This window comes from Colletotrichum chrysophilum, assembly GCF_026319265.1.
Source record: "Colletotrichum chrysophilum strain AFK26 chromosome Unknown scaffold_93, whole genome shotgun sequence".
NCBI lineage: Eukaryota > Fungi > Ascomycota > Sordariomycetes > Glomerellales > Glomerellaceae > Colletotrichum > Colletotrichum chrysophilum.
Window position 1 is genome coordinate 72,163 of NW_026517380.1, and position 18,185 is coordinate 90,347.

The window sequence follows — 18,185 nt, forward strand, 5'->3', positions numbered from 1 at the left end:
AACTTACAAGCTTGACCTCATCTTACGCCCCAAGAAGCACTAGCAATGCTCTTGGGCTATTCTCTCCATCGCCACGACCTCGTCGCGCCCTAGAGGGGAAGGGGCACTCAGCTTTGTCATTCTCGTAGCAAAACAGATTCATTCATCAAGCTGTACTGAGAGAAAAAGCTGTTAATTCTGATTAGGCCCTCTGTCACGACATAGGAGAATAAGCCTCTCCGCGTGTTAGCGAAACAGTTGCCGTACTGACTGGAGGGGTGCGGCAGTGCTGTCGCACCGGTAGGAGTTCACACAGCGGCATCAGGCCGCACTGTACTGATTGGTGATCCTAACCAATCGCAACTGCACTTCGAAGCTGGGCGAAGAAATTAACCGAGAAGAATGGAGGAGTGAGATCGACGATCCGGTGTAGGTTGCTTCAAAGCACCATTCTGATACGAAAACCTTCCCTAGAGCTTCTCCTGCGGCCTGAAGCTTTGTTCGACTTGGACGTCAATATTGACCGTGATCCTCGCCTACGACCTACTTCATTAACCAGCTTTTATCTACTCACAGGATAGAAGATCGCAGAGAGGCCACCGTCTTGTATTGCAGTTGCCTAACCCATGGCCTTCAGAGCCGCCCTCCTCGAGCGCTGGATGACGGCAAGTACATGTAGTCTCCCCACGTTTTCTCCAAAAGGGCTAATTCTTGATTCTTACCTGTGCTGTTTCAGAAAGATGGATGTGGATAATGTAATCTTCTCAAGTTGTAGGTGGTTAGCTTCGACAAAGTGACTATTTGGGAGAGTCGAGAGTGAGGCTGGAAGAGGGTGAATTTCAAGCACTCAGATTGAAAAGGTGAATTTCAGCTCCAGGTGGCACAGTGTGTTAAGGGTGTGGTGAGACTGAACTTGACATTAAAGTATTCCAATAAGAGTTGCCGTTCACTCGTACAAGTGGACCTCAGTGCAAGGCTCCCGGGGGGTCCGGTAGGGGGCTGTCCAGCTCACTCGTGTCACCCTTGGCGGCATTCTTGAGGCACCAGACGGCCAAATCGGGAGCCAGTCTGAGAGCACCGCCAGTCACAAACGCCAGTGATTTTGCATTTTGGAGGTTTTTAATTTAGGCAGCGAGCTCACATACTTCGCCGGAAGATCGCACAAAAGCAGGCCCTTAGAACGCACAGTTGCCCGAGGACTGACTGGCCGGATCAACTTGAGAGAGAAGCGTCATCCGTGGAAAGAGCATTATCCGACGAAACCAAGAGCTGCCTCCTACAACGTTTTGAGACTGGTTTTCTACTAGTCTTTTCCAAACACCAAAGATCTGAACATCCAGTCCCGAAGATGCGCAAAGCTTCCGCCCGCCTTCGTGAAAGCCCTCGTCACCACGGCCAGGCTAGCGCGCCAGCACACGACCACCTCATGAACGACTTTTTGCCTCCACCCGAGCCTGAGACGTCGCCGCAGCCGACAGACTCGACTAGTGTCATCGGAACCGAATCCATGGTCAGTGAAGAGCTTGATAGAGTGGACGAGGCAAAGTCCGAAACGGCTGCGACGGCGATTTGGCAGCCCAAATGGCTAAGACCCATTGTTCTCGTATCTTTCGCAACCCTATTCGTGGTCTTTGCGTTGGTTCTATCTCTCCTCCTCTGGTACTCCCAGCGCCACGATGGAGTCGTCGCAGCTCGACAGAGCTTCGTGTACATATGGCGGTTTGGCCCAACAGCTGGTGAGCCCCTCCACCCTCTCATGAGTCAGTTTCAAAGGCGGCGTGGACTTGTTCTAACGTCGCGCAATGCAGTAATTACTATCATCGCCGCATTCTGGGCAAGGGTAGAGCTACAAGTCCATGCCATGGATCGCCTTACATTCCAGCGGCCTGACACTGAACAAAACTAAGGCAACGCTTGACTATACGTCGATGTTATTGCCCAAAGTCTTCATTCAGTCAATTAAGCAGGAGCATCATCTTCTCTCGCTCGTCATCGTCACGTCGATTATCCTTACGGCCCAGATTGCACTAGCCCCCGGCTTGTTTAGCCTGGCTACCGTTCGTGCTGAGTACGATGTCAGCATCCAGACGCTGGACTCCTTCGACACCGAAAAGTATGCCAACGCAAGCGAGATCCCGCAGGAAACAAGCGCGTTCTACAACGTGCGCGCGATCCGGGACTTCGACATGGCTTATCCCTTCGGTGTCAACGACGAACTCGCCTACCAAACCTTTAGATCCCGGGGAGATAAGTCTGACGGCTCTCGGGGTACTGTCCGAGAACCGCTGAAAGCCGTGGTTGACGGTCTTTTCGCGGAAGTACAGTGTCTGGAGTTGAAAAACTACTCTGCCAATATAAAGCGTGAGGAAAAAAGTTAGCCTGGAATCTACAGGTACACTTTCGACGTCGAGCTATACTTCGAAGGGTGCGACAAGGCCATCTCGGTGGAGTACGAGTGGAATCCCCCACCACGACCGAGGAAGTCGGGCCAGTGGATGATCGACAATGAGCTCTCGCCAGAGAGATCGTGTTCGAGCCTCCCGCAAAAGAACAAGCAGTTCGTTTACTACGCGGCGCAGCTCGGATCATTGGTCAAGAACTCTTCGAGTCCTCCATGGCCTGTCATTGGCAAAGCTGCCGCTGTGATCTGTACCTCTGCTGCATGGTTGTCAAAAGTGGAGGTTTCGGATGACGGTATTAGTCCCAACGTCACTTTGATCTCGAACGAGGAAAAGACACCAATTGCCGCCAACCCGTGGGACTTGGTTAGCAAAGCAACTCCACACATATTCTCCGTCAACGGCTACGATCCGGAGACCACCGAGCATGTCGATGATCCGGTTAGTTTGGACTGGCTCAGGGATGGCGCTGCTAACACATCCGACTCTTCTTTGTACGAGAACGATATTCTGCTCAATTCAACTAAGAAGGTGGTGCAGGTCATGATCCCATTTCTTGGCCACTATATCATCCGGGAAAAGGGTGGTGTAGAAGCCATGGGAACTAGGATATCTACCGTTAATAGGCTGGTAGTGAACAGGTGGATTTGCTTGTCAATGGCGGTTCTGTTCGCTATTATTGCTGCCGCCGTCCTTTCCACCATTCTGTGCTACGGCCGTTTTAGAAATACGTCGACTTGGCGGCGGGATCCAGCAACCATTTTCGGAAGCATGCTCTTTTTCCGTGAACATGCGGTACTTCTCGATCAAGTTACACTCCTCGCTTCCGAGAAAACTTCCGTGGACTGGAGCCAATGCAAGTACTCACCTCTGACTGTGAGACGTTCATTTCAAGCTCTATCTGGAGCAGTCATCATTGGTGTCGTTGCTGGTCTAGCCGTAACCCAGAGTATTTCGGCTTCGTTTGACGGGCTAGCTAGCGTAGACAAGGAAGGCTACACGCACCTCTTGTGGACGTCGGTTCCAGCCTTGACAATGCTCGGTATATCTCTATATATGAGCTCCTGCAATACGGCATACCGATCATTATACACCTTTTGGAATTTATCCACCAGGACGTGCAGTAGTAAAGAGATAGACTCTTCACTTCTGGATATGGTTGGTATTCGAGCGCTATATCGATCCATCCGCCTGAAGTGTTATACCGTCACCATGTCACAGCTTGTCGCACTGGCCTGCGGACTCTTAACCACATTCACATCCGTTCTGTTTGACGGGAAACACACACCCCCTCACCAAGAACCTGTTCTTTTCCAACAGGAAACTTGGTTTGGCTCTCGACCAGTTGAGATCCCGTCCGTAAATGCCACCACACGACAGTCATTGAGCAGTCTTCTCATGCGTCAAAGGGAAACCAGCCTCAACTATCCCCTGAATACCTACTACGATCTACTTTTCCCCGCCCTGGGAAGAATGCAAGACATGGAATTGTCCCGCACGTTGTCGGTAAATATCACGACGCTAGCCGCGCAGCTTCATTCCACATGTAGGAAGCTTTTGGGGAACGACTACAGAGTGGTGTCTGAGGCTCGGGAAAAGTTTATTGTCTCTCGACCATACACCTGCTCGAACGGCACTGAAGTCCAAACAAGAGACGTTATCCTTACCCCCAAAGACACGAAACCCGAAGGTAAAATGTATATCGGAACTTTTTTGACAGCAGATGTGACTTTTCCATGTCACCTTGGTCGTAAATCCAGCGAGTTCGACTTTGTAACCAAGAGACACGAAACCTACCTCTGGGGAGCATACTCCGATGGAACCCATGTTTCTGATTCTATATCTATATACTCTTGTACTTATGAGTGGACGGAGGTGACAACGAAGGTGCAACTTGTTCCCATTAACGGGGTCCTTACCATAGACCCGGAAAATCCTCCACAGCCTGATAAGGCCACAAGAAAGCCATGGAGCTATCCCTTCGAGATAACGAGTTCGCTCGTTTTTCCAGATATAGTTTTACATGAGAAATGGGTTTCTCTCAGGAACGAGTACGGAGTTTTGATGCAACCGTATGGAAAGTTTACCTATGAAGACCTTGGAAACCCATCGAAAGAGGGGGAAATACTAAACGGACTGCGCGGAAACGTGGCCTTTATTAGCGCACAGCTGGCGAATATCGAGAATCGATTAGATATCAACGTCAGTTCAAAGACTGGCCCTCCCCCGATCGAGGGCCTCCCGGCGGTGGAAGCAACTATTTTCGGTGAGGGAGACTATCGTCTTATACAGGACGCGACGGCCACCTACGTTCTTATTGGCATCCTAAGCTCAGTCGTACTGTTTAACCTGTGGGGTCTGCTTTCCGCTGCCCTTCGATGGTGGGGTTTTTTAAAGGGGCGGGCGCTATCCATGGACGTGAAGGGCCTCGCTCCAGATGGCTTCAACAGTTTCGCCGCTCTGGCCAGCTTGCTGCGAGACTCAAACGCGTTGTCACACCTGCCGGAGGGCACCGAGCTACTTTCGACAGACGAGCTGCATGGAATGTTTCCCCACCTTGGTTTTCACCTGGGCTGGTTCCAAGATGAGACAGATGAAAGCAAGCACTTTACAATTGGTGTGTTGGAGGATGAAGATTTCAAATTTCTGGCCCGAAAGAAATAGATCTAGGAGCTCTGGGCGATCAAAAGTTGTGTTAGGGTAGTGGGCTCTCGGTGGCTGTATGGGAAAATGTTCAATCTAGTTTGACTCGATAAACAAGACATGATAATCGTTCCATGAGGGATGAGATATGCTTGCCGCAACATGGAGTGGCAGTTGACTGAATAGTGGCCATCTTGCCATTTTGAAGAGTCCTCCAGCAATCGGAGGCGTTCCGCAACATACCATACCGTCGAAATGTTCTCTATATCAATATACTGTCACATCTGACTTCAGACGAAGCGGGCCAATTGCCGACAACTCATCTTCGCTTCGTCTTGGCGGCAGTCATCACAACGCCTTATCTCCATGGTGTGTAAATCCGAACAATGCAACCGGCTGACACGGGTTCCGCGGTGCCCACGCCGGACTGAGGGACCAATACTACATTTCCAGGATATTTCCAGGCCATATAATGTGGCCTGCCTTCTTGAGAGTTCAATGCAGACTGTGAAACATACCATAGAGAAAACTCAAAGCTTTTACAACGTCATGATGGAAACCCCGAGAGATGCACCCGGCTGACAGTGTCATCGAGCGAGATCCACGCCGAGATGAAGCGCAATGCAGCCCCGCCCCTATACGTCGAGTTGTCAACTGCCTTTTTCAGACCTTGTTATGAGCGATCAAAAAAGAAGTGAAGGACCGGAAATGGTCATTGCAAACTATAAAACACGCTGGGTTCTTGGCCATAACCAGATGGATAGAACGCTCTACACACCCAAGCAACCTCCATCATGAAGGCGAACTCGATCGCTCAACTCGCCCTCGCCGTCCTTGCCTCCCCCGGCGAGGCTGCCGCTGCACCATGTCAACAAAGCGTAACCTCTCCCTCATCCCTTAGACCTCAGATCCCGCAAAACTGACACCTCCACGCCTATCCCAGTGCGCCGAGCTCTCCTCGACCTTCGGCACTGCGCTTTTCTACCCGCGAAACGACACCACGCAGTTCTGGGACCAGAAGCAGCAACTCGCCGGCCAAATCTGCCGCGTAGAGCCCTCCGCCCCGGAAGACGTAGCCAAGGCGCTCGCCATCGTGATCACGAACGCGTGCCCCTTTGCCATCAAGGGCGGCGGCCACTCGCGCGAGGTCAACGACTCCAACGCCCCCGGCGGCGTGACCATCGACACCGCGCGCATGCGCAAGGTCGTGCCGGACGAGGATGACAAGATGGTCGTGACGCTCGGCGCGGGGCATAACCTCGGGAGCACCCTGACCGCACTCTCTAGCCTGAACTTATCTTTTCCTGTCGGGAGAGTCAGCTCCATCGGGCTCGGCGGCTTTCTCCTGGGCGGCGGACAGGGCGATCTCGGCGGCAAGCTCGGCTTTGCAATGGACAATGTGCTCGAGTACGAGGTGCGACAGACTCTGACATACCCGACATGTTCCCACAACGATTCTTGATCATTAACAAAAACCAGATCGTCCTCGCCAACGGCACCATCACCACCGCCTGTCCCACCACCAACCCCGACCTCTACTGGGCCCTCCGCGGCGGCGGCGGCAACAACTTCGGCATCGTCACCGCCTTCAAGCTCCGCGCGGTCCCGGAGACGCCCATCTGGGCCGCCACGACGCGGTTCGCCGACAACCAGACGGCCGCGGTGACCGAGGAGCTCGACAAGCTAGTCACTGCGTCCAGCGCCGACCCGAACGTGAATTTCTACACCGACTACCGCATCGCGCCCGCGACGGGCGAGTTCGTGTACACGGTGCAGCAGCGGTACCTCAACGCGACGGCGTCCCCGGCGGCGTATAATGGGCTGAACGCGGTACCGTATTTGTCGAGGACGGGGAATTTGACGTCGCCTAATTTTGCGAGTGATGTTGCTTATGGCGTTCGGTATGTTTCTCCCTGGCTGATGCATCTCACCATGACGAGCTCGAGACTGATTTAGCTGCCTCGCCTCGCCGTAGACACATCTTCGTCTCTCTAAGCTGGCACTCCTCCCCAGCAATGCTCCAACGCGCCGCCTCAATCTTCAAAACCGAGGTCCTCAAAGTACAGAACGTAAGCGGCCTCACCGCCGGCATGGACTCGCAACCCATCACGTTCTCCGCGCTGCGCATCGCCAAAGAGCGCGGTGGCAATGCCCTCGGTCTATCCGGCGACAAGGCCATCCTCGGTACGCGGCCTTCCTCCCTCACTGTGCCCATGTCTAACATTGCCATGCAGAGAACCTCATCACCATCGCCTGGGCCAACGCCACCGACGACGCGGCAATGTACGCCTTCGCGGACGCCTGGCTCGCGAAGACAGAGGCCGCGTCCCGCGAGCTGGGCGTCTTCGTGCCGTACCGCTACATGAATCACGCGTTCCGCAGCAGGCAGGACGTGCTGGGCTCGTATGGCGAGGAGAACCTGGCCCGGCTGAGGACAGTGCAGCGCGCGGTTGATCCGGCGGGTATGTTTACGAGCAAGGGGCTGTGTACGGGGTATTGGAAGCTTTTGTAGATGGAACTCGGGACGAGTCAGCATATCTTGGTCTTGAGCTGTGAGAAGAAGTTGTATGTCGTGGAACGGAGAAAAGCGGGCTCCGCAGGAAATCACCGGCTCGCATTGGCTACTTTCTCAAATCCGGAATTGTGTGATTCATCGCTCTACCTTAACACCAAAAGCTTCACATCACAACCCATCCCGCCCACCAACAGACTCCCCAAGATGACCCCCCTCAACCCCGCGCGCCTACCCTTAAAATCCCAACTAGTCCACCTCCGCGCAATCCTCTCCACAAACACAACCCTCACCACCGTCCTCGCCCGCGCCGCAGCCCTCAACCTGCCGAACTGGTACCTCGCCGCCGGCGCCGTCTCCCAAACAATCTGGAACCACATGAGCGGCCTCCCGCCCGCCACCGGCATCCACGACTACGACCTCGTCTACTTCGACGACACAGACCTCTCCTGGGAAGCCGAGGACGCGGCCATCCAGCGCGGACGGGCGCTCTTCGCCGACATCCCCGCTGAAGTCGAGATCCGGAACCAGGCGCGGGTGCATCTGTGGTACGAGGCCAAGTTCGGCGCGCCGTGTCCGCGGCACGAGAGCGTGGAGGCGGGGATCGATAGCTGGATTGCGACGAGCGCGATGATTGGCGTGCGGGTGGAGGCGGATGGGGAGTGGATGGTGTATGCGCCGCGGGGGCTGTCTGATTTCTTTAACATGGTCGTGAGGCCGAATCCGCAGATTGGGGTGCGGGAGAAGTATGAGGAGAAGGCGAGGCGGTGGTTGGGTATTTGGAAAGAGTTGACGGTTATGCCTTGGGTTGAGAAGGAAGAGCCCCTGAAGCTGGTCTCATGAAAATAATGTACATCGTCTTAATCAAGTCTACAAACCACACTCAGTCCCTCTTATCAAGCTTCATCTCCCCAAGCATCCTTTCCACCGCCTCCCGCCCCTTAACCGCATACCCCTCCAAATCATCCCCATACTTCTCCCCAAACTTCCCATCAAACACCTCCACCGACAACCACCCCGTGAAACCCGTCCTCATCACCGCCTCCAGGAACGGCACAATCGGCAGATAGCCCCCGTCATACGGCAACGGTCTATAATCATGGCTCCACCGTCCCCTAGGCCTCAGCCCCTCCTCGCCCACCACCCGCGCCTCCAGCGGCGGGCTGACCTTATACGCATCACTAATCTGCAAAAAGAAGATCTTCTCCTTCGGCACAGTCTCCGTCAACTCCCGCAGGCTCCTCTCCCAGCCCTCCTCCGCGCCGGCAGCCTCAACGCGCCCCGACGCCGTCGTCGGATCCCCCCACTCCCCGCCCGCAGACTGGAACGTGTCCAGACATAGCCCGACGTTCGCCCTCTCCACGCGACTCACGACCTCCCACACGTCGCGCCACCCCGGGGAGCGGGTCGCCCAGCACCAGTTCTCGTACGCGACCTTGAACCCCCTGCTCCCTAGCAAGTCCGCCAACTCGCGCAAATCAGCGATCACATCTTCCTCCTGCGCGTCCTTGATGGCGGGCGAATCCGACGATCCAACCTGCAACATATCCGTCCCCACGGCGCTCATGATCTCCGTCCAGCCCCTGGCGCGTTTGAACGCCTCCTCACGTTCTTTGCTCCCGCGCGGCCAGCCTTCGAAGTTGGCAAAAGGCTGGAGAACCATGATTTGCAGGTTGAGCTGCGCGCAGAGCGTGCGGACGGCGGTGCCGGCTTCGCAGAGGGCGGGGTAGTCGTCGTCGGCGATTTGTTTGTGCAGGTGCGTTTGAGCGAAGGATTGGAGGTCCGGGAAGGAGAGCTCGATGCCAGAAAAGCCGCCGCCGGCGATGGCGTGGAGCTTTTGGGGGAGGGTGTGGTTGGAAGTGCCGATGGAGCAGGAGGCGAAGGAGAGGGGGTTGGGATATGCGGACGACGTGTTTGCCATTTTGTCGGATTTGATTTCAAGCTTGTGTTCTTTCTGTGAAATGTTTGCGAACAGTGACAATGGTTGATGAACGATGGTTGAAGTCGTGGGTGAAGTAAACTGAGATATGCGCCTCATCTGTTCGATGATGTCAGCGCTGTGATGTCAAAGACATGTCACCCTGCACCGCCAAAATGCAAAACACCCCACACTGGATGGCCAAGATGTTTTGTGTGATCGATGTGAAATGTACAGTCTATTGATGCCCCGAATTTTAATCTAAACCGTTTTAATCCCAAAAAGAAGAAACTCGCCTGCTATTAATACAATCTTACCGCTTCGCCCAATGCAACAAGTTTAATCCACCTTGGGCTGCTTGTTGTTGACTTCCGCCCGCTTCACCGCCTGGATGAGCCCGATGCCAGCAACCGCGCTCGCGCCGTCGTCAGCCTGGGTGCTCCAGAAGGACTCGTGGCCCATGACGCGAATCGACTTGCGGCGCTCACGCTCGGCGACGGAGAGCATCAGCCCGGACTGCCGGTTGGCCTCGAGCTCCTCGAGGTGCTTGACGCGCGTGGCGTAGCGCTGCTGGCGCTGTTTGCGGATCTGCTCGGAGCCGATGCGCTGCAGCACGAACTTGACGACGGCGCGCAGGCCCAGGAAGATGTGCTCGCTGATGAAGATGGTGATGGGCAGCGCCCACCACGCGCCGCGGCCAATGGTGTTGGCGCCGAAGAGGTGCACGATGGCGCCGGTGGAGATGGAGCCTGCCCAGGTGAGGACGTCGAGGGAGTTGATCCATGGGCCGATGCCGTCGGTGCGGACGGGCGCGGGGCGCTGGAACTCGTTGCAGATCTTGAGGAAGTCGGTGCGCAGCTCGATGACGTTGTTGACGAGGAAGCCGATGGGGATGAGGGGCCAGACGGGGGAGAAAAGGGAGAGGTAGCCGAACTGGAGGACGATCTCGGCGATGTCGTCCTGGACGTTGTACTTGTCGAGGGTGGCCTGGTTGCGGGCGGTGCGGAGGAAGCGGGCCTCGTCCGGGTCGTCCTTGACAATGGACAGGAGCATGGCGTCCTTGGAGTGGGCGCGCTTGTAGTCGCGGTAGAGGCCCTGGGCCTTGTGCTTGAGGACGGGCATGACGTTCTCGTCGAAGAAGCCCGAGATCTGGCCGGTGACGACGAGGGCGATGACCTCGTCGCGGAGGCGGTCCGAGTCGACGTGGAAGGTGAGGTCGTCGTCCATGTACTTTTGACCGATGGCGCCGAGGAAGGACTTGGTCATGCCCTCGAGCCACGGGACGACGTCGTCGCCAAAGGGGACGTAGATGAAGGCGGTGATGAGAATGGGGAGGTAGTTTGTGATGATGTTAAGGACGAAGATCTTTTGCGTCAAGGACATCTCGTGGTAGTCGGCGGTGCGGTGGTTCTCGTACTTTGTGAGAATGGTGGCGACCTCCTCGAGACCGCTGCTGATGTACGGCAACGCGATGGCGAGCAAGCAAGTGGGGACGTATTCCTAGTGATGTGTGAGCCCATGGCTGAGATTACTTGACGATAGCAGCTTACCATCAGGTTCTTGTACGGCCCATCATATCCTTCTGAAATGAGGACCTCGATGGCGAAGACGAGAATGATGATGGTGCCAAGGGCGACGGCAGAGAATAGGATGAAGGGAATCTGGAGGAGTTGGCGAGTCACCTGCTTCCACTTGGGGAAGTAGTGCTTCTGTTGGCCGGTCTCGTCGATGATGATCTTCTCATACTTGAACTGTGGACGATTGACCTTGACCTTGCCGATGCCTTGGACGTTCCAGCGGATGCCGAGGTCGACCTCCTGGATCTTCCAGTACTCGAGGAAGACTGTGCACCAGACACACGTCGCGATGGCGTAGGTCAGGGAGTACTTGTCGAGGTACATCCACGCAATAACACCGGTGATGGCGGGGAATGAAAGGAAAACGAGGTAGGTCTGAATGAACGCAAAATAAAAGGCGACCTGGAGAGGGTTAGCTGATGACCAAGACGGCAGCGAATGGAGCTTACCTTGGATCCCCAGAGGTCGCGAATGGAGTCAAGGTCGTCCATGGTCAGGAACAGACGCTTGCTGAGATGCTTCAGCAATGACTCGTTCGTCTCCTCATTGTGAAGAGGAAAGATGGACTTGACATTCTTCCACTGTCCCGTCTCAGGGGTGACGCCAGCACCGCCAAGAGACTTGGGCCAGTTGACGAGATGGTAGACCGAGAGGATGTCCTCGGCCTCATACGCGCCGTCGACAACAGTGGTGTTGTTGCCGCCGGGGTGGTCGGGCACGATACCGTAGAGCCAGTCCTTCACTCTGCAAACAAGCGTCAGCTGGCCGGGCGGGGTCCTCTGGCAGAATGTGGAAGGCGGTCTGACCTCGACTTGTAGACCGTGTTCCCAAGAAGCTCACGGGGAGCCTTAACGAAAATGAGGAGCGTCTGCTCATAGCCGGCTCTCACCTCGGTCTGCAGACCGGCGTGCTCTAGGTCGTTGAGGAGAGTGGTGAGCTCCTTGACAGCCGTCTCGGAGTCTGCAGTTCGGTCAGTCGAGGGGCCCGTTTCGTTTCACCACAGATATCTGGGACAAAGAGACTCACCGATCTCGCTGAAGTCGTAGGCTACAACGTACTTGTCGTTGTAGCTCTGCGGCTTGCGGGGCATGCGGTGAATGGGGTCCGTCATCACCCTGGCTAGCTTATCCATGATGCCCATCTTCCCTCCACGTGAACCGCGACAGCGGCGCGGGAGAAGGCGTGATTATGTAGTGCGCGGGGCAGGCGGCAATGGGAAGAGTCGGCACGGCCGATGTGATGTGCGTGTGGTGACCAGACCCACGGATTGGGGCCGCCCTGAAAATGGCAATTAAAACAGGTCGACGTCGACGTCGGAAGAATGAACCGGAGGGGGAAAGGAAGAATGGAGCTCTGCGGCGGCGGCGGCGGGACCCCAGTTGAGGTGTGACCCAGCACGATGGCACCGTCCGAAGATCTGGAAGGGTGGTATGGTGTCACTGTCACAGTCCTGCGTGTGTGCGTGTGTGGTGGTGGTGGAAGAGTGTGTTTGGTTACAAAGGCCGAGGCTCTGACTCCTGGGTGACGGTCAGCCAGAACAGACACCAGCAGCAGCAACAAGGCAGAAAGAACAGATTGTTGGCGAGATTGAAACCTCAGCCGCCTGAGGGAAACAGTGCGGAAGCAGGCTGGAAAGGGAGAAGGCGGAAAAAATTACAGAATTGTGGCCCTGGCTCTCCCCTGAACTGGAACATCGGCAGCCAATGCGCGCCGCCGCGATGGTCTTTTGGCCGGGGTCAGGTCGCTTGTGTGTCGCTCATCAAGAGCTGAACGCGTCAGCGGACTCCACACGCCCAGAGTTTCCGCTGCCGCAGAGCCGCGCACAAGGCTTAGCTCGCCAGAAGAAGCGTAGCCTTTCTTGGGGTCGAAATTTGGAGCTGTGGCTATCCCGACGAGGCTTGTCTGCTGACCCTTCTGTTGAATTGCATTGATTGAGGTCAGTCGAAGGAAACCTGGGGTAAGGCGACGAGACGCGAACAAGACGCGCTGAGCCGAGACATTGTCCAGCCGGGAACGCGGCAAGCGAAAGTGTTATCGACTCGACAAGTACCCCAACTCTGGCATCGTCACGACAAACAGCGTTAGGGCTGAGTGATCGCAATCAAGGATAGGCCGCGAGATCGGGGCTGGTGCCGTGTTAGCCATGATGGGACGATTGTGATGGGACGGCCGGCACCCGAAGAGCGGTCGCGCCTATTTTTAGCGTGCGAATGCTGACTCAGCTGGCAGATGCGGGGCAGCGGGTGTGACATCACCCTGGCCTCAGCTCGCAGACACCGACACCTACACCGGAGGTGGGGATCTTCACCGAGCCTGTTCCCTGGCAGTGATGGGTATCAGTCCGTTCGGCTCCGGCTCAGAGACGATTCCGTCTACTTCACTTCGGATCCCACTTCTGTGTATGAAGAAAGTAACACCGCATTCAATCTGAAATCGCATTACTGTCCGAGGCTTGACGTTTACTGACGTTTACCTCTGCTAACTTCAATAGAGGTAGGTCCCTTGCTCGACGTCCCGTGCTCAAAATCCATACCCACCAACAACCAACACAACCCCCACGGATCTCAGATGTTGCAGTCCTCAGTCTCTCTCCGAGCTTCCTTGCAGAAAGCCTTCTCGACCTCGATTCCAGGCACTCCGCGAAGCGAATCCATATCCAACCCTTCCCTCGCCAACCATCGCCCATGGACTTTGAGAGCTTGTCTCCAATCGCGATAGACCCAGTCAAGCTCATTGCCATCTTCCGGTTCCAGGACACTTCGAATTTCGCAGATAGCTTCTCCTAGAGTCGATGGCTTCTCGAGACAGTCGCAAGCCGGGAGCTTCACGACATCGTAGTTCTCCAAAATATGCTCCAGACGCGGTCTCAATGACTTGCACTTGGCAGGCTCTTGTGAGTGACGATCCGAGGAGGAGTCGTATGATGGCAGCTGCCTCACGGCTGGGATGAACAGATAGATGTCTGTGAGATTCGGGAATAGGCCACGCAGATTTCCGAGAAGCAGGCGCCAACGGGCGTCACGTTCAATCTGGGTGAGGAAACGTTGCTGGCCTGCGTGGAAAGCTGACCACGGAACTGCAATTCTTCGAATTTTGTGAAGGGTTTCTTTGTTCTTAACCTTCAACCACTCGATATTTAGGCCGTAGGAATTTGCTTTGAGGCGAGACAACATGACAATGTCGTGGTGAAAGTCAAACCATACTGGACCAGAAGTCAAGTTGTGGGGATTGAGTATAAGGTTTGTGAATTTCGGACGTCGCAGAGCTACCTGTCGAGAGGTGTGGCACACAGAAAGTATGGCTGGGGGAATAGCCTCTTTTTGCGCTCCTGGAAAGACGAGAAGGTGATTGTAGTGTGTCCTCATATACCATAAGTGCTGATTAGACGGAGGCCTCGTTTTATCGTGATTTACAGGCTGTCCATTAATGACCTGCTGCTTCTGCTTTTTTAGCTGATCGAAGACCGCCTCCCAAATGAGCAACTGCAGCTCGTACGGGAGCTTGGAAAATTGGGGGAAGGAAGCCTCCATTGTGTAGATGACGATGAGGTGACGACGAACGTTGCGACGCGTCTGTTCTAGGTCAGTGAATGTGAGGAAAAGAGGCGAAAGGGATTTCTCACCCGATAGGCTGTTATGCAGGCGGCCGAATCTGCCCAAGTTGCCCGCGTTCGCAAATGCAGAAATGAGCCTATGAGGTGGCGAGAATGTGAGACACTGCCGACAAGGGAAAAGCGAATGGTTCCTGCGATACTGAGGATTCAACGCTCACAAATTTGTGAAAGGTTGAAGGGAAGACTGAGGTTTTCTCACGAAAGAAAAGTCAGAAGTGGAAAGGAAGACTGGGTTTTGCTGAGGTGCGGCTCAAAGAAATGGGCAACAGCAGACTTTTCCAGTCGGGTGAAGTCAGGTAAGGTAGGTAAGTACTGTAATCCTGCCCTCTGAGGAAGTCGCGCCTGCCTCTACTTCCTGCCTCACCAGAACAACCTTAATTTTGCCGCTGATTGAGGTGTTCTAGCTGAGAGAACTCTGAAGTGCTTTATTCCGAGGCTTCCGCCAGTCCAGGAAGCTTTCTCTTATCAAAATCATTCTTCGAACGTCTGGTAATACCTATCCTCTTCACAAAGGTTTACCTCTACCGATCTAGATGCACCGTCTTCCTAAGACCTACAGTCTAAATGGATAGACTGCACCACCCATGACAATCTAGCTGGTCTTAAGACACTCCAGCTACTTGCAGGCCTCTGTGGAGTTGAGTCAAACGTCAGTCTTGAACGAATAGTTGAGTCGGCTTCAGGACTCACTAACCACATTTGGGGATGAATATTTGGTCATGAAGCCAGAATTACACAGATACCACACCCACACAAGGATTCTTTCTAAACCGCTGAAGTTGATAAGCTATGGGTCTACGAAAATAAATTCTTTGACGCCGACAATGCTCAGTCGTCGCTTTTTCATACCAGATCGCAGTTGTTCAGCCCTGCATCCAAAGCCAGTGACTTATGGTCGAAGACCCATGAATTTCTTGTATTCTCCATTTGTAGCTGGACTCTGTCTGGATGTTGAGAGATGTTTTCGGAAATGATACATGCTGTGCTGTGCGGGGGAAACTTATACCCGAACGATACGAACGGTTCGCATATTGTAAGTGCATTACTTACCAATCAACCAGATTATCATTCTCACTGCAAGTATCGACTCCAAACGGCAAACTTCAACGGCAGTTGTCGGCGCCGCAAATGGACCCGAGCAAGTGAGCGGCCGGTGGCTCCCGCCCACTCGGCGCCAATCGAACCCCGCGAAAATAATACCCTTAGACCTCGCCTACGAAGATTCTTTCATGCCCATCGTACTAGAAATGACTTCTAAGCGCGAAGAAGATCCATTGAATGCTTCGCCGCCGTTTAGATAAGCTTTCGGACATAACGTTCGTTGTGCTCCGCGTCGACTGTGCGGCGGCATGTGCCGATGTCCGTAGCTCTTACATGGCGGTGCCTAACTTACTCATCAAGCTAGCGATGCAGATCCAAACGTGAAGGCCAATCTTGTATCGCTTGGTGAGTCGACGGCTTTCGTCGGCGCCGAGAGGGCCGAGCGGTTGTGATATCGTCATGTTTCCTGCCGCCGCATCTCGCGCGCTCGGCACCATGGACCCCCGTAATGTGTTTTCAATCAAGAATATTCTTAAACATCTGAAAAAACGCCCTTTCTCTTAAGACTAGCCATTGGCATCGCATCCAAGTATTGTTTCACCTCATGTCGTCAACCACGTCCATCAACCTACCTACCTTACGCATAACATCCCAATCTCCACAGCTATCACCAGCCGGAAACGACATCAGCATCTCAACACATCGTGGTGCAAACTGCAACATCTACCAAAATGCCAAAAAGCACCAGGAACATCTCCAAAGAGACCATCACCACCCTCTCCGGCGCGCCAACACCACCCCCAGGCAAGATCCTCCAAATCCGCTCCGGCAAAGTCAAAACCCTCGTCGCCGAACCGTCCGGCATCTTCAAACAAGTCCAACCCGGCCGCGTCTTCGTTAACGAGCACGGCATAGGCAATGACGAGCACGTCTACCCCATCCACTGGAGCCCCGACCGCGCCCTGCACCAGTACGCCTCGGAGCACTACGCCTCGTGGCGGTGCGAGGACGCCTGTCCCAAGCCGGAGCTCTTCGACTACGGCGCGTTCGGGGAAAACATCGTCGGCACCAATATGAACGAAGAGAACGTCTGCGTCGGCGACGTCTACCGGATTGGCAAGGACGTCGTGGTCGAGGTGAGCGAGCCGCGCAGCCCTTGTTATAAACTGAACCTGCGCTTCGAATGGGGCAGGGCGCTGAAACGCGTGAGTCGCACGGCGCGGACGGGGTGGAATATGAGAGTCAAAACGGCGGGTTACATCTGCGCGGGCGATGTGATACAGCTTGTGGAGCGGCCTCATCCGCGGTGGTCGATTCTCAATATCAAGCGCGTGATCCAGGGGAAAAATGTCGCGCTGCATTTGGTGGCGGAGCTGTGCAACCTGGAGGTGGTGACAAGTATGGTCCGCGACTTTGCGCAGAACCGTCTGCAGTCGACGCCGAAGAGGTACGAAGTCGTCGACATCAGACCCGTCACGTCGCGGATCAAGCAGTTCACCTTTCAGCTCCAGGAAACTTTCACAATCAATGAGCCCGCGTTTAGAGAGTTTACGTTTGCACAGATTGAGTTTGGAACGGGCGATGAGAAGTATTCGCGTTCATACTCAATTGTGTCTGGAGATTTGAACCGGTTTTCGCTTGGTGTGGCCCATGACGATCATTCCAGGGGTGGATCGAGATATCTTCATACGAAGCTCAAGGTTGGGGATATGATTACCATGGCCCCTGGCGGGGTTCCGAAAGCCGTTGAGGACGAGCAGAAATGCATCAAGGATGGGCTGGTTGAAAGACGACTCGTTATTATCGGAGGCATTGGCGTCACGGCCTTTCTCCCCAAGATTTCCGAGTGGGAGAAGAAGGACATTGACTACGAGGTACATTACGCAACACGAAGCCGCGACGAGGCTGCTTTTCTGGACCGCTTTCCCGACGAAAAGATCACACTCTATGCCAAAACCGAAGGCAAGCGCCTGGACTTGAACACCCTGATCCCGGGTCCTGACAAAGATGGAAAGCACACCACGAGAATCTACTGCTGCGGTCCAGAAGGACTAATGAACGCCGCTCAGAGACGAGCCGAAGACCTGGGATACCCAGACCATATGCTGCACTTCGAGAGCTTCGGAGCGGACTCCGCTGGGACGAAAGGTGAGCCTTTCACCGTCGAAGTGAATGAGCTCGAGTCACGACGGAGGGAGAAGTTGGATGTGCCCTCGGACAAGACGCTATTAACGGTGTTGCGGGAAGCTGGCTTCGACATGACGTTTTTCTGCGAAATGGGCGGCTGCGGTGCTTGCAAGGTGACTGTCTGCGATGGCAAGGTTGACCACAGGGGCACGGCGCTCTATCCGAAGGAGAAAAAAACCAATATGCTCAGCTGTGTGAGTCGCGGGAGTGGGCACATCAAGATAGAGCTAGATTGAGCTTAAATAGACGCTTTTCTGGATTCATGTCGTCTCCGTCGTGGTCTGGGTCAATTGAAATGATGCTTAGGTCAGAAGCG

General features: G+C 54.7%; 5 protein-coding genes across 5 annotated transcripts; 3 read left to right on the plus strand and 2 right to left on the minus strand.

The window, feature by feature from the left end:
- Window positions 1-1,405: 1,405 nt before the first annotated feature.
- COL26b_009556 (uncharacterized protein) lies at window positions 1,406-3,012 on the plus strand (the record flags this gene model as incomplete). Its single annotated transcript, XM_053182281.1, has 4 exons — window positions 1,406-1,715; window positions 1,924-2,311; window positions 2,372-2,964; window positions 3,005-3,012. 4 exons carry the CDS (start codon window positions 1,406-1,408, stop codon window positions 3,010-3,012), a joined length of 1,299 nt encoding a protein of 432 aa, XP_053033764.1.
- A 2,803-nt stretch (window positions 3,013-5,815) lies between these two features.
- Window positions 5,816-8,376, plus strand: COL26b_009557 (uncharacterized protein; the record flags this gene model as incomplete). Its single annotated transcript, XM_053182282.1, has 6 exons — window positions 5,816-5,899; window positions 5,965-6,435; window positions 6,501-6,922; window positions 6,997-7,205; window positions 7,256-7,483; window positions 7,787-8,376. 6 exons carry the CDS (start codon window positions 5,816-5,818, stop codon window positions 8,374-8,376), a joined length of 2,004 nt encoding a protein of 667 aa, XP_053033765.1.
- Window positions 8,377-8,609: 233 nt separating this feature from the next.
- On the minus strand, window positions 8,610-9,454 carry COL26b_009558 (uncharacterized protein; the record flags this gene model as incomplete). Its single annotated transcript, XM_053182283.1, has 2 exons — window positions 8,610-8,624; window positions 8,675-9,454. The coding sequence occupies 2 exons, from the start codon at window positions 9,452-9,454 to the stop codon at window positions 8,610-8,612; spliced, it is 795 nt and encodes a 264-aa protein (XP_053033766.1).
- Window positions 9,455-9,790: 336 nt separating this feature from the next.
- Window positions 9,791-12,160, minus strand: COL26b_009559 (uncharacterized protein; the record flags this gene model as incomplete). Its single annotated transcript, XM_053182284.1, has 5 exons — window positions 9,791-10,951; window positions 11,002-11,430; window positions 11,478-11,772; window positions 11,835-11,988; window positions 12,055-12,160. 5 exons carry the CDS (start codon window positions 12,158-12,160, stop codon window positions 9,791-9,793), a joined length of 2,145 nt encoding a protein of 714 aa, XP_053033767.1.
- A 4,253-nt stretch (window positions 12,161-16,413) lies between these two features.
- Window positions 16,414-18,163, plus strand: COL26b_009560 (uncharacterized protein; the record flags this gene model as incomplete). Its single annotated transcript, XM_053182285.1, has 2 exons — window positions 16,414-18,063; window positions 18,116-18,163. 2 exons carry the CDS (start codon window positions 16,414-16,416, stop codon window positions 18,161-18,163), a joined length of 1,698 nt encoding a protein of 565 aa, XP_053033768.1.
- Between the last annotated feature and the right edge of the window lie 22 nt (window positions 18,164-18,185).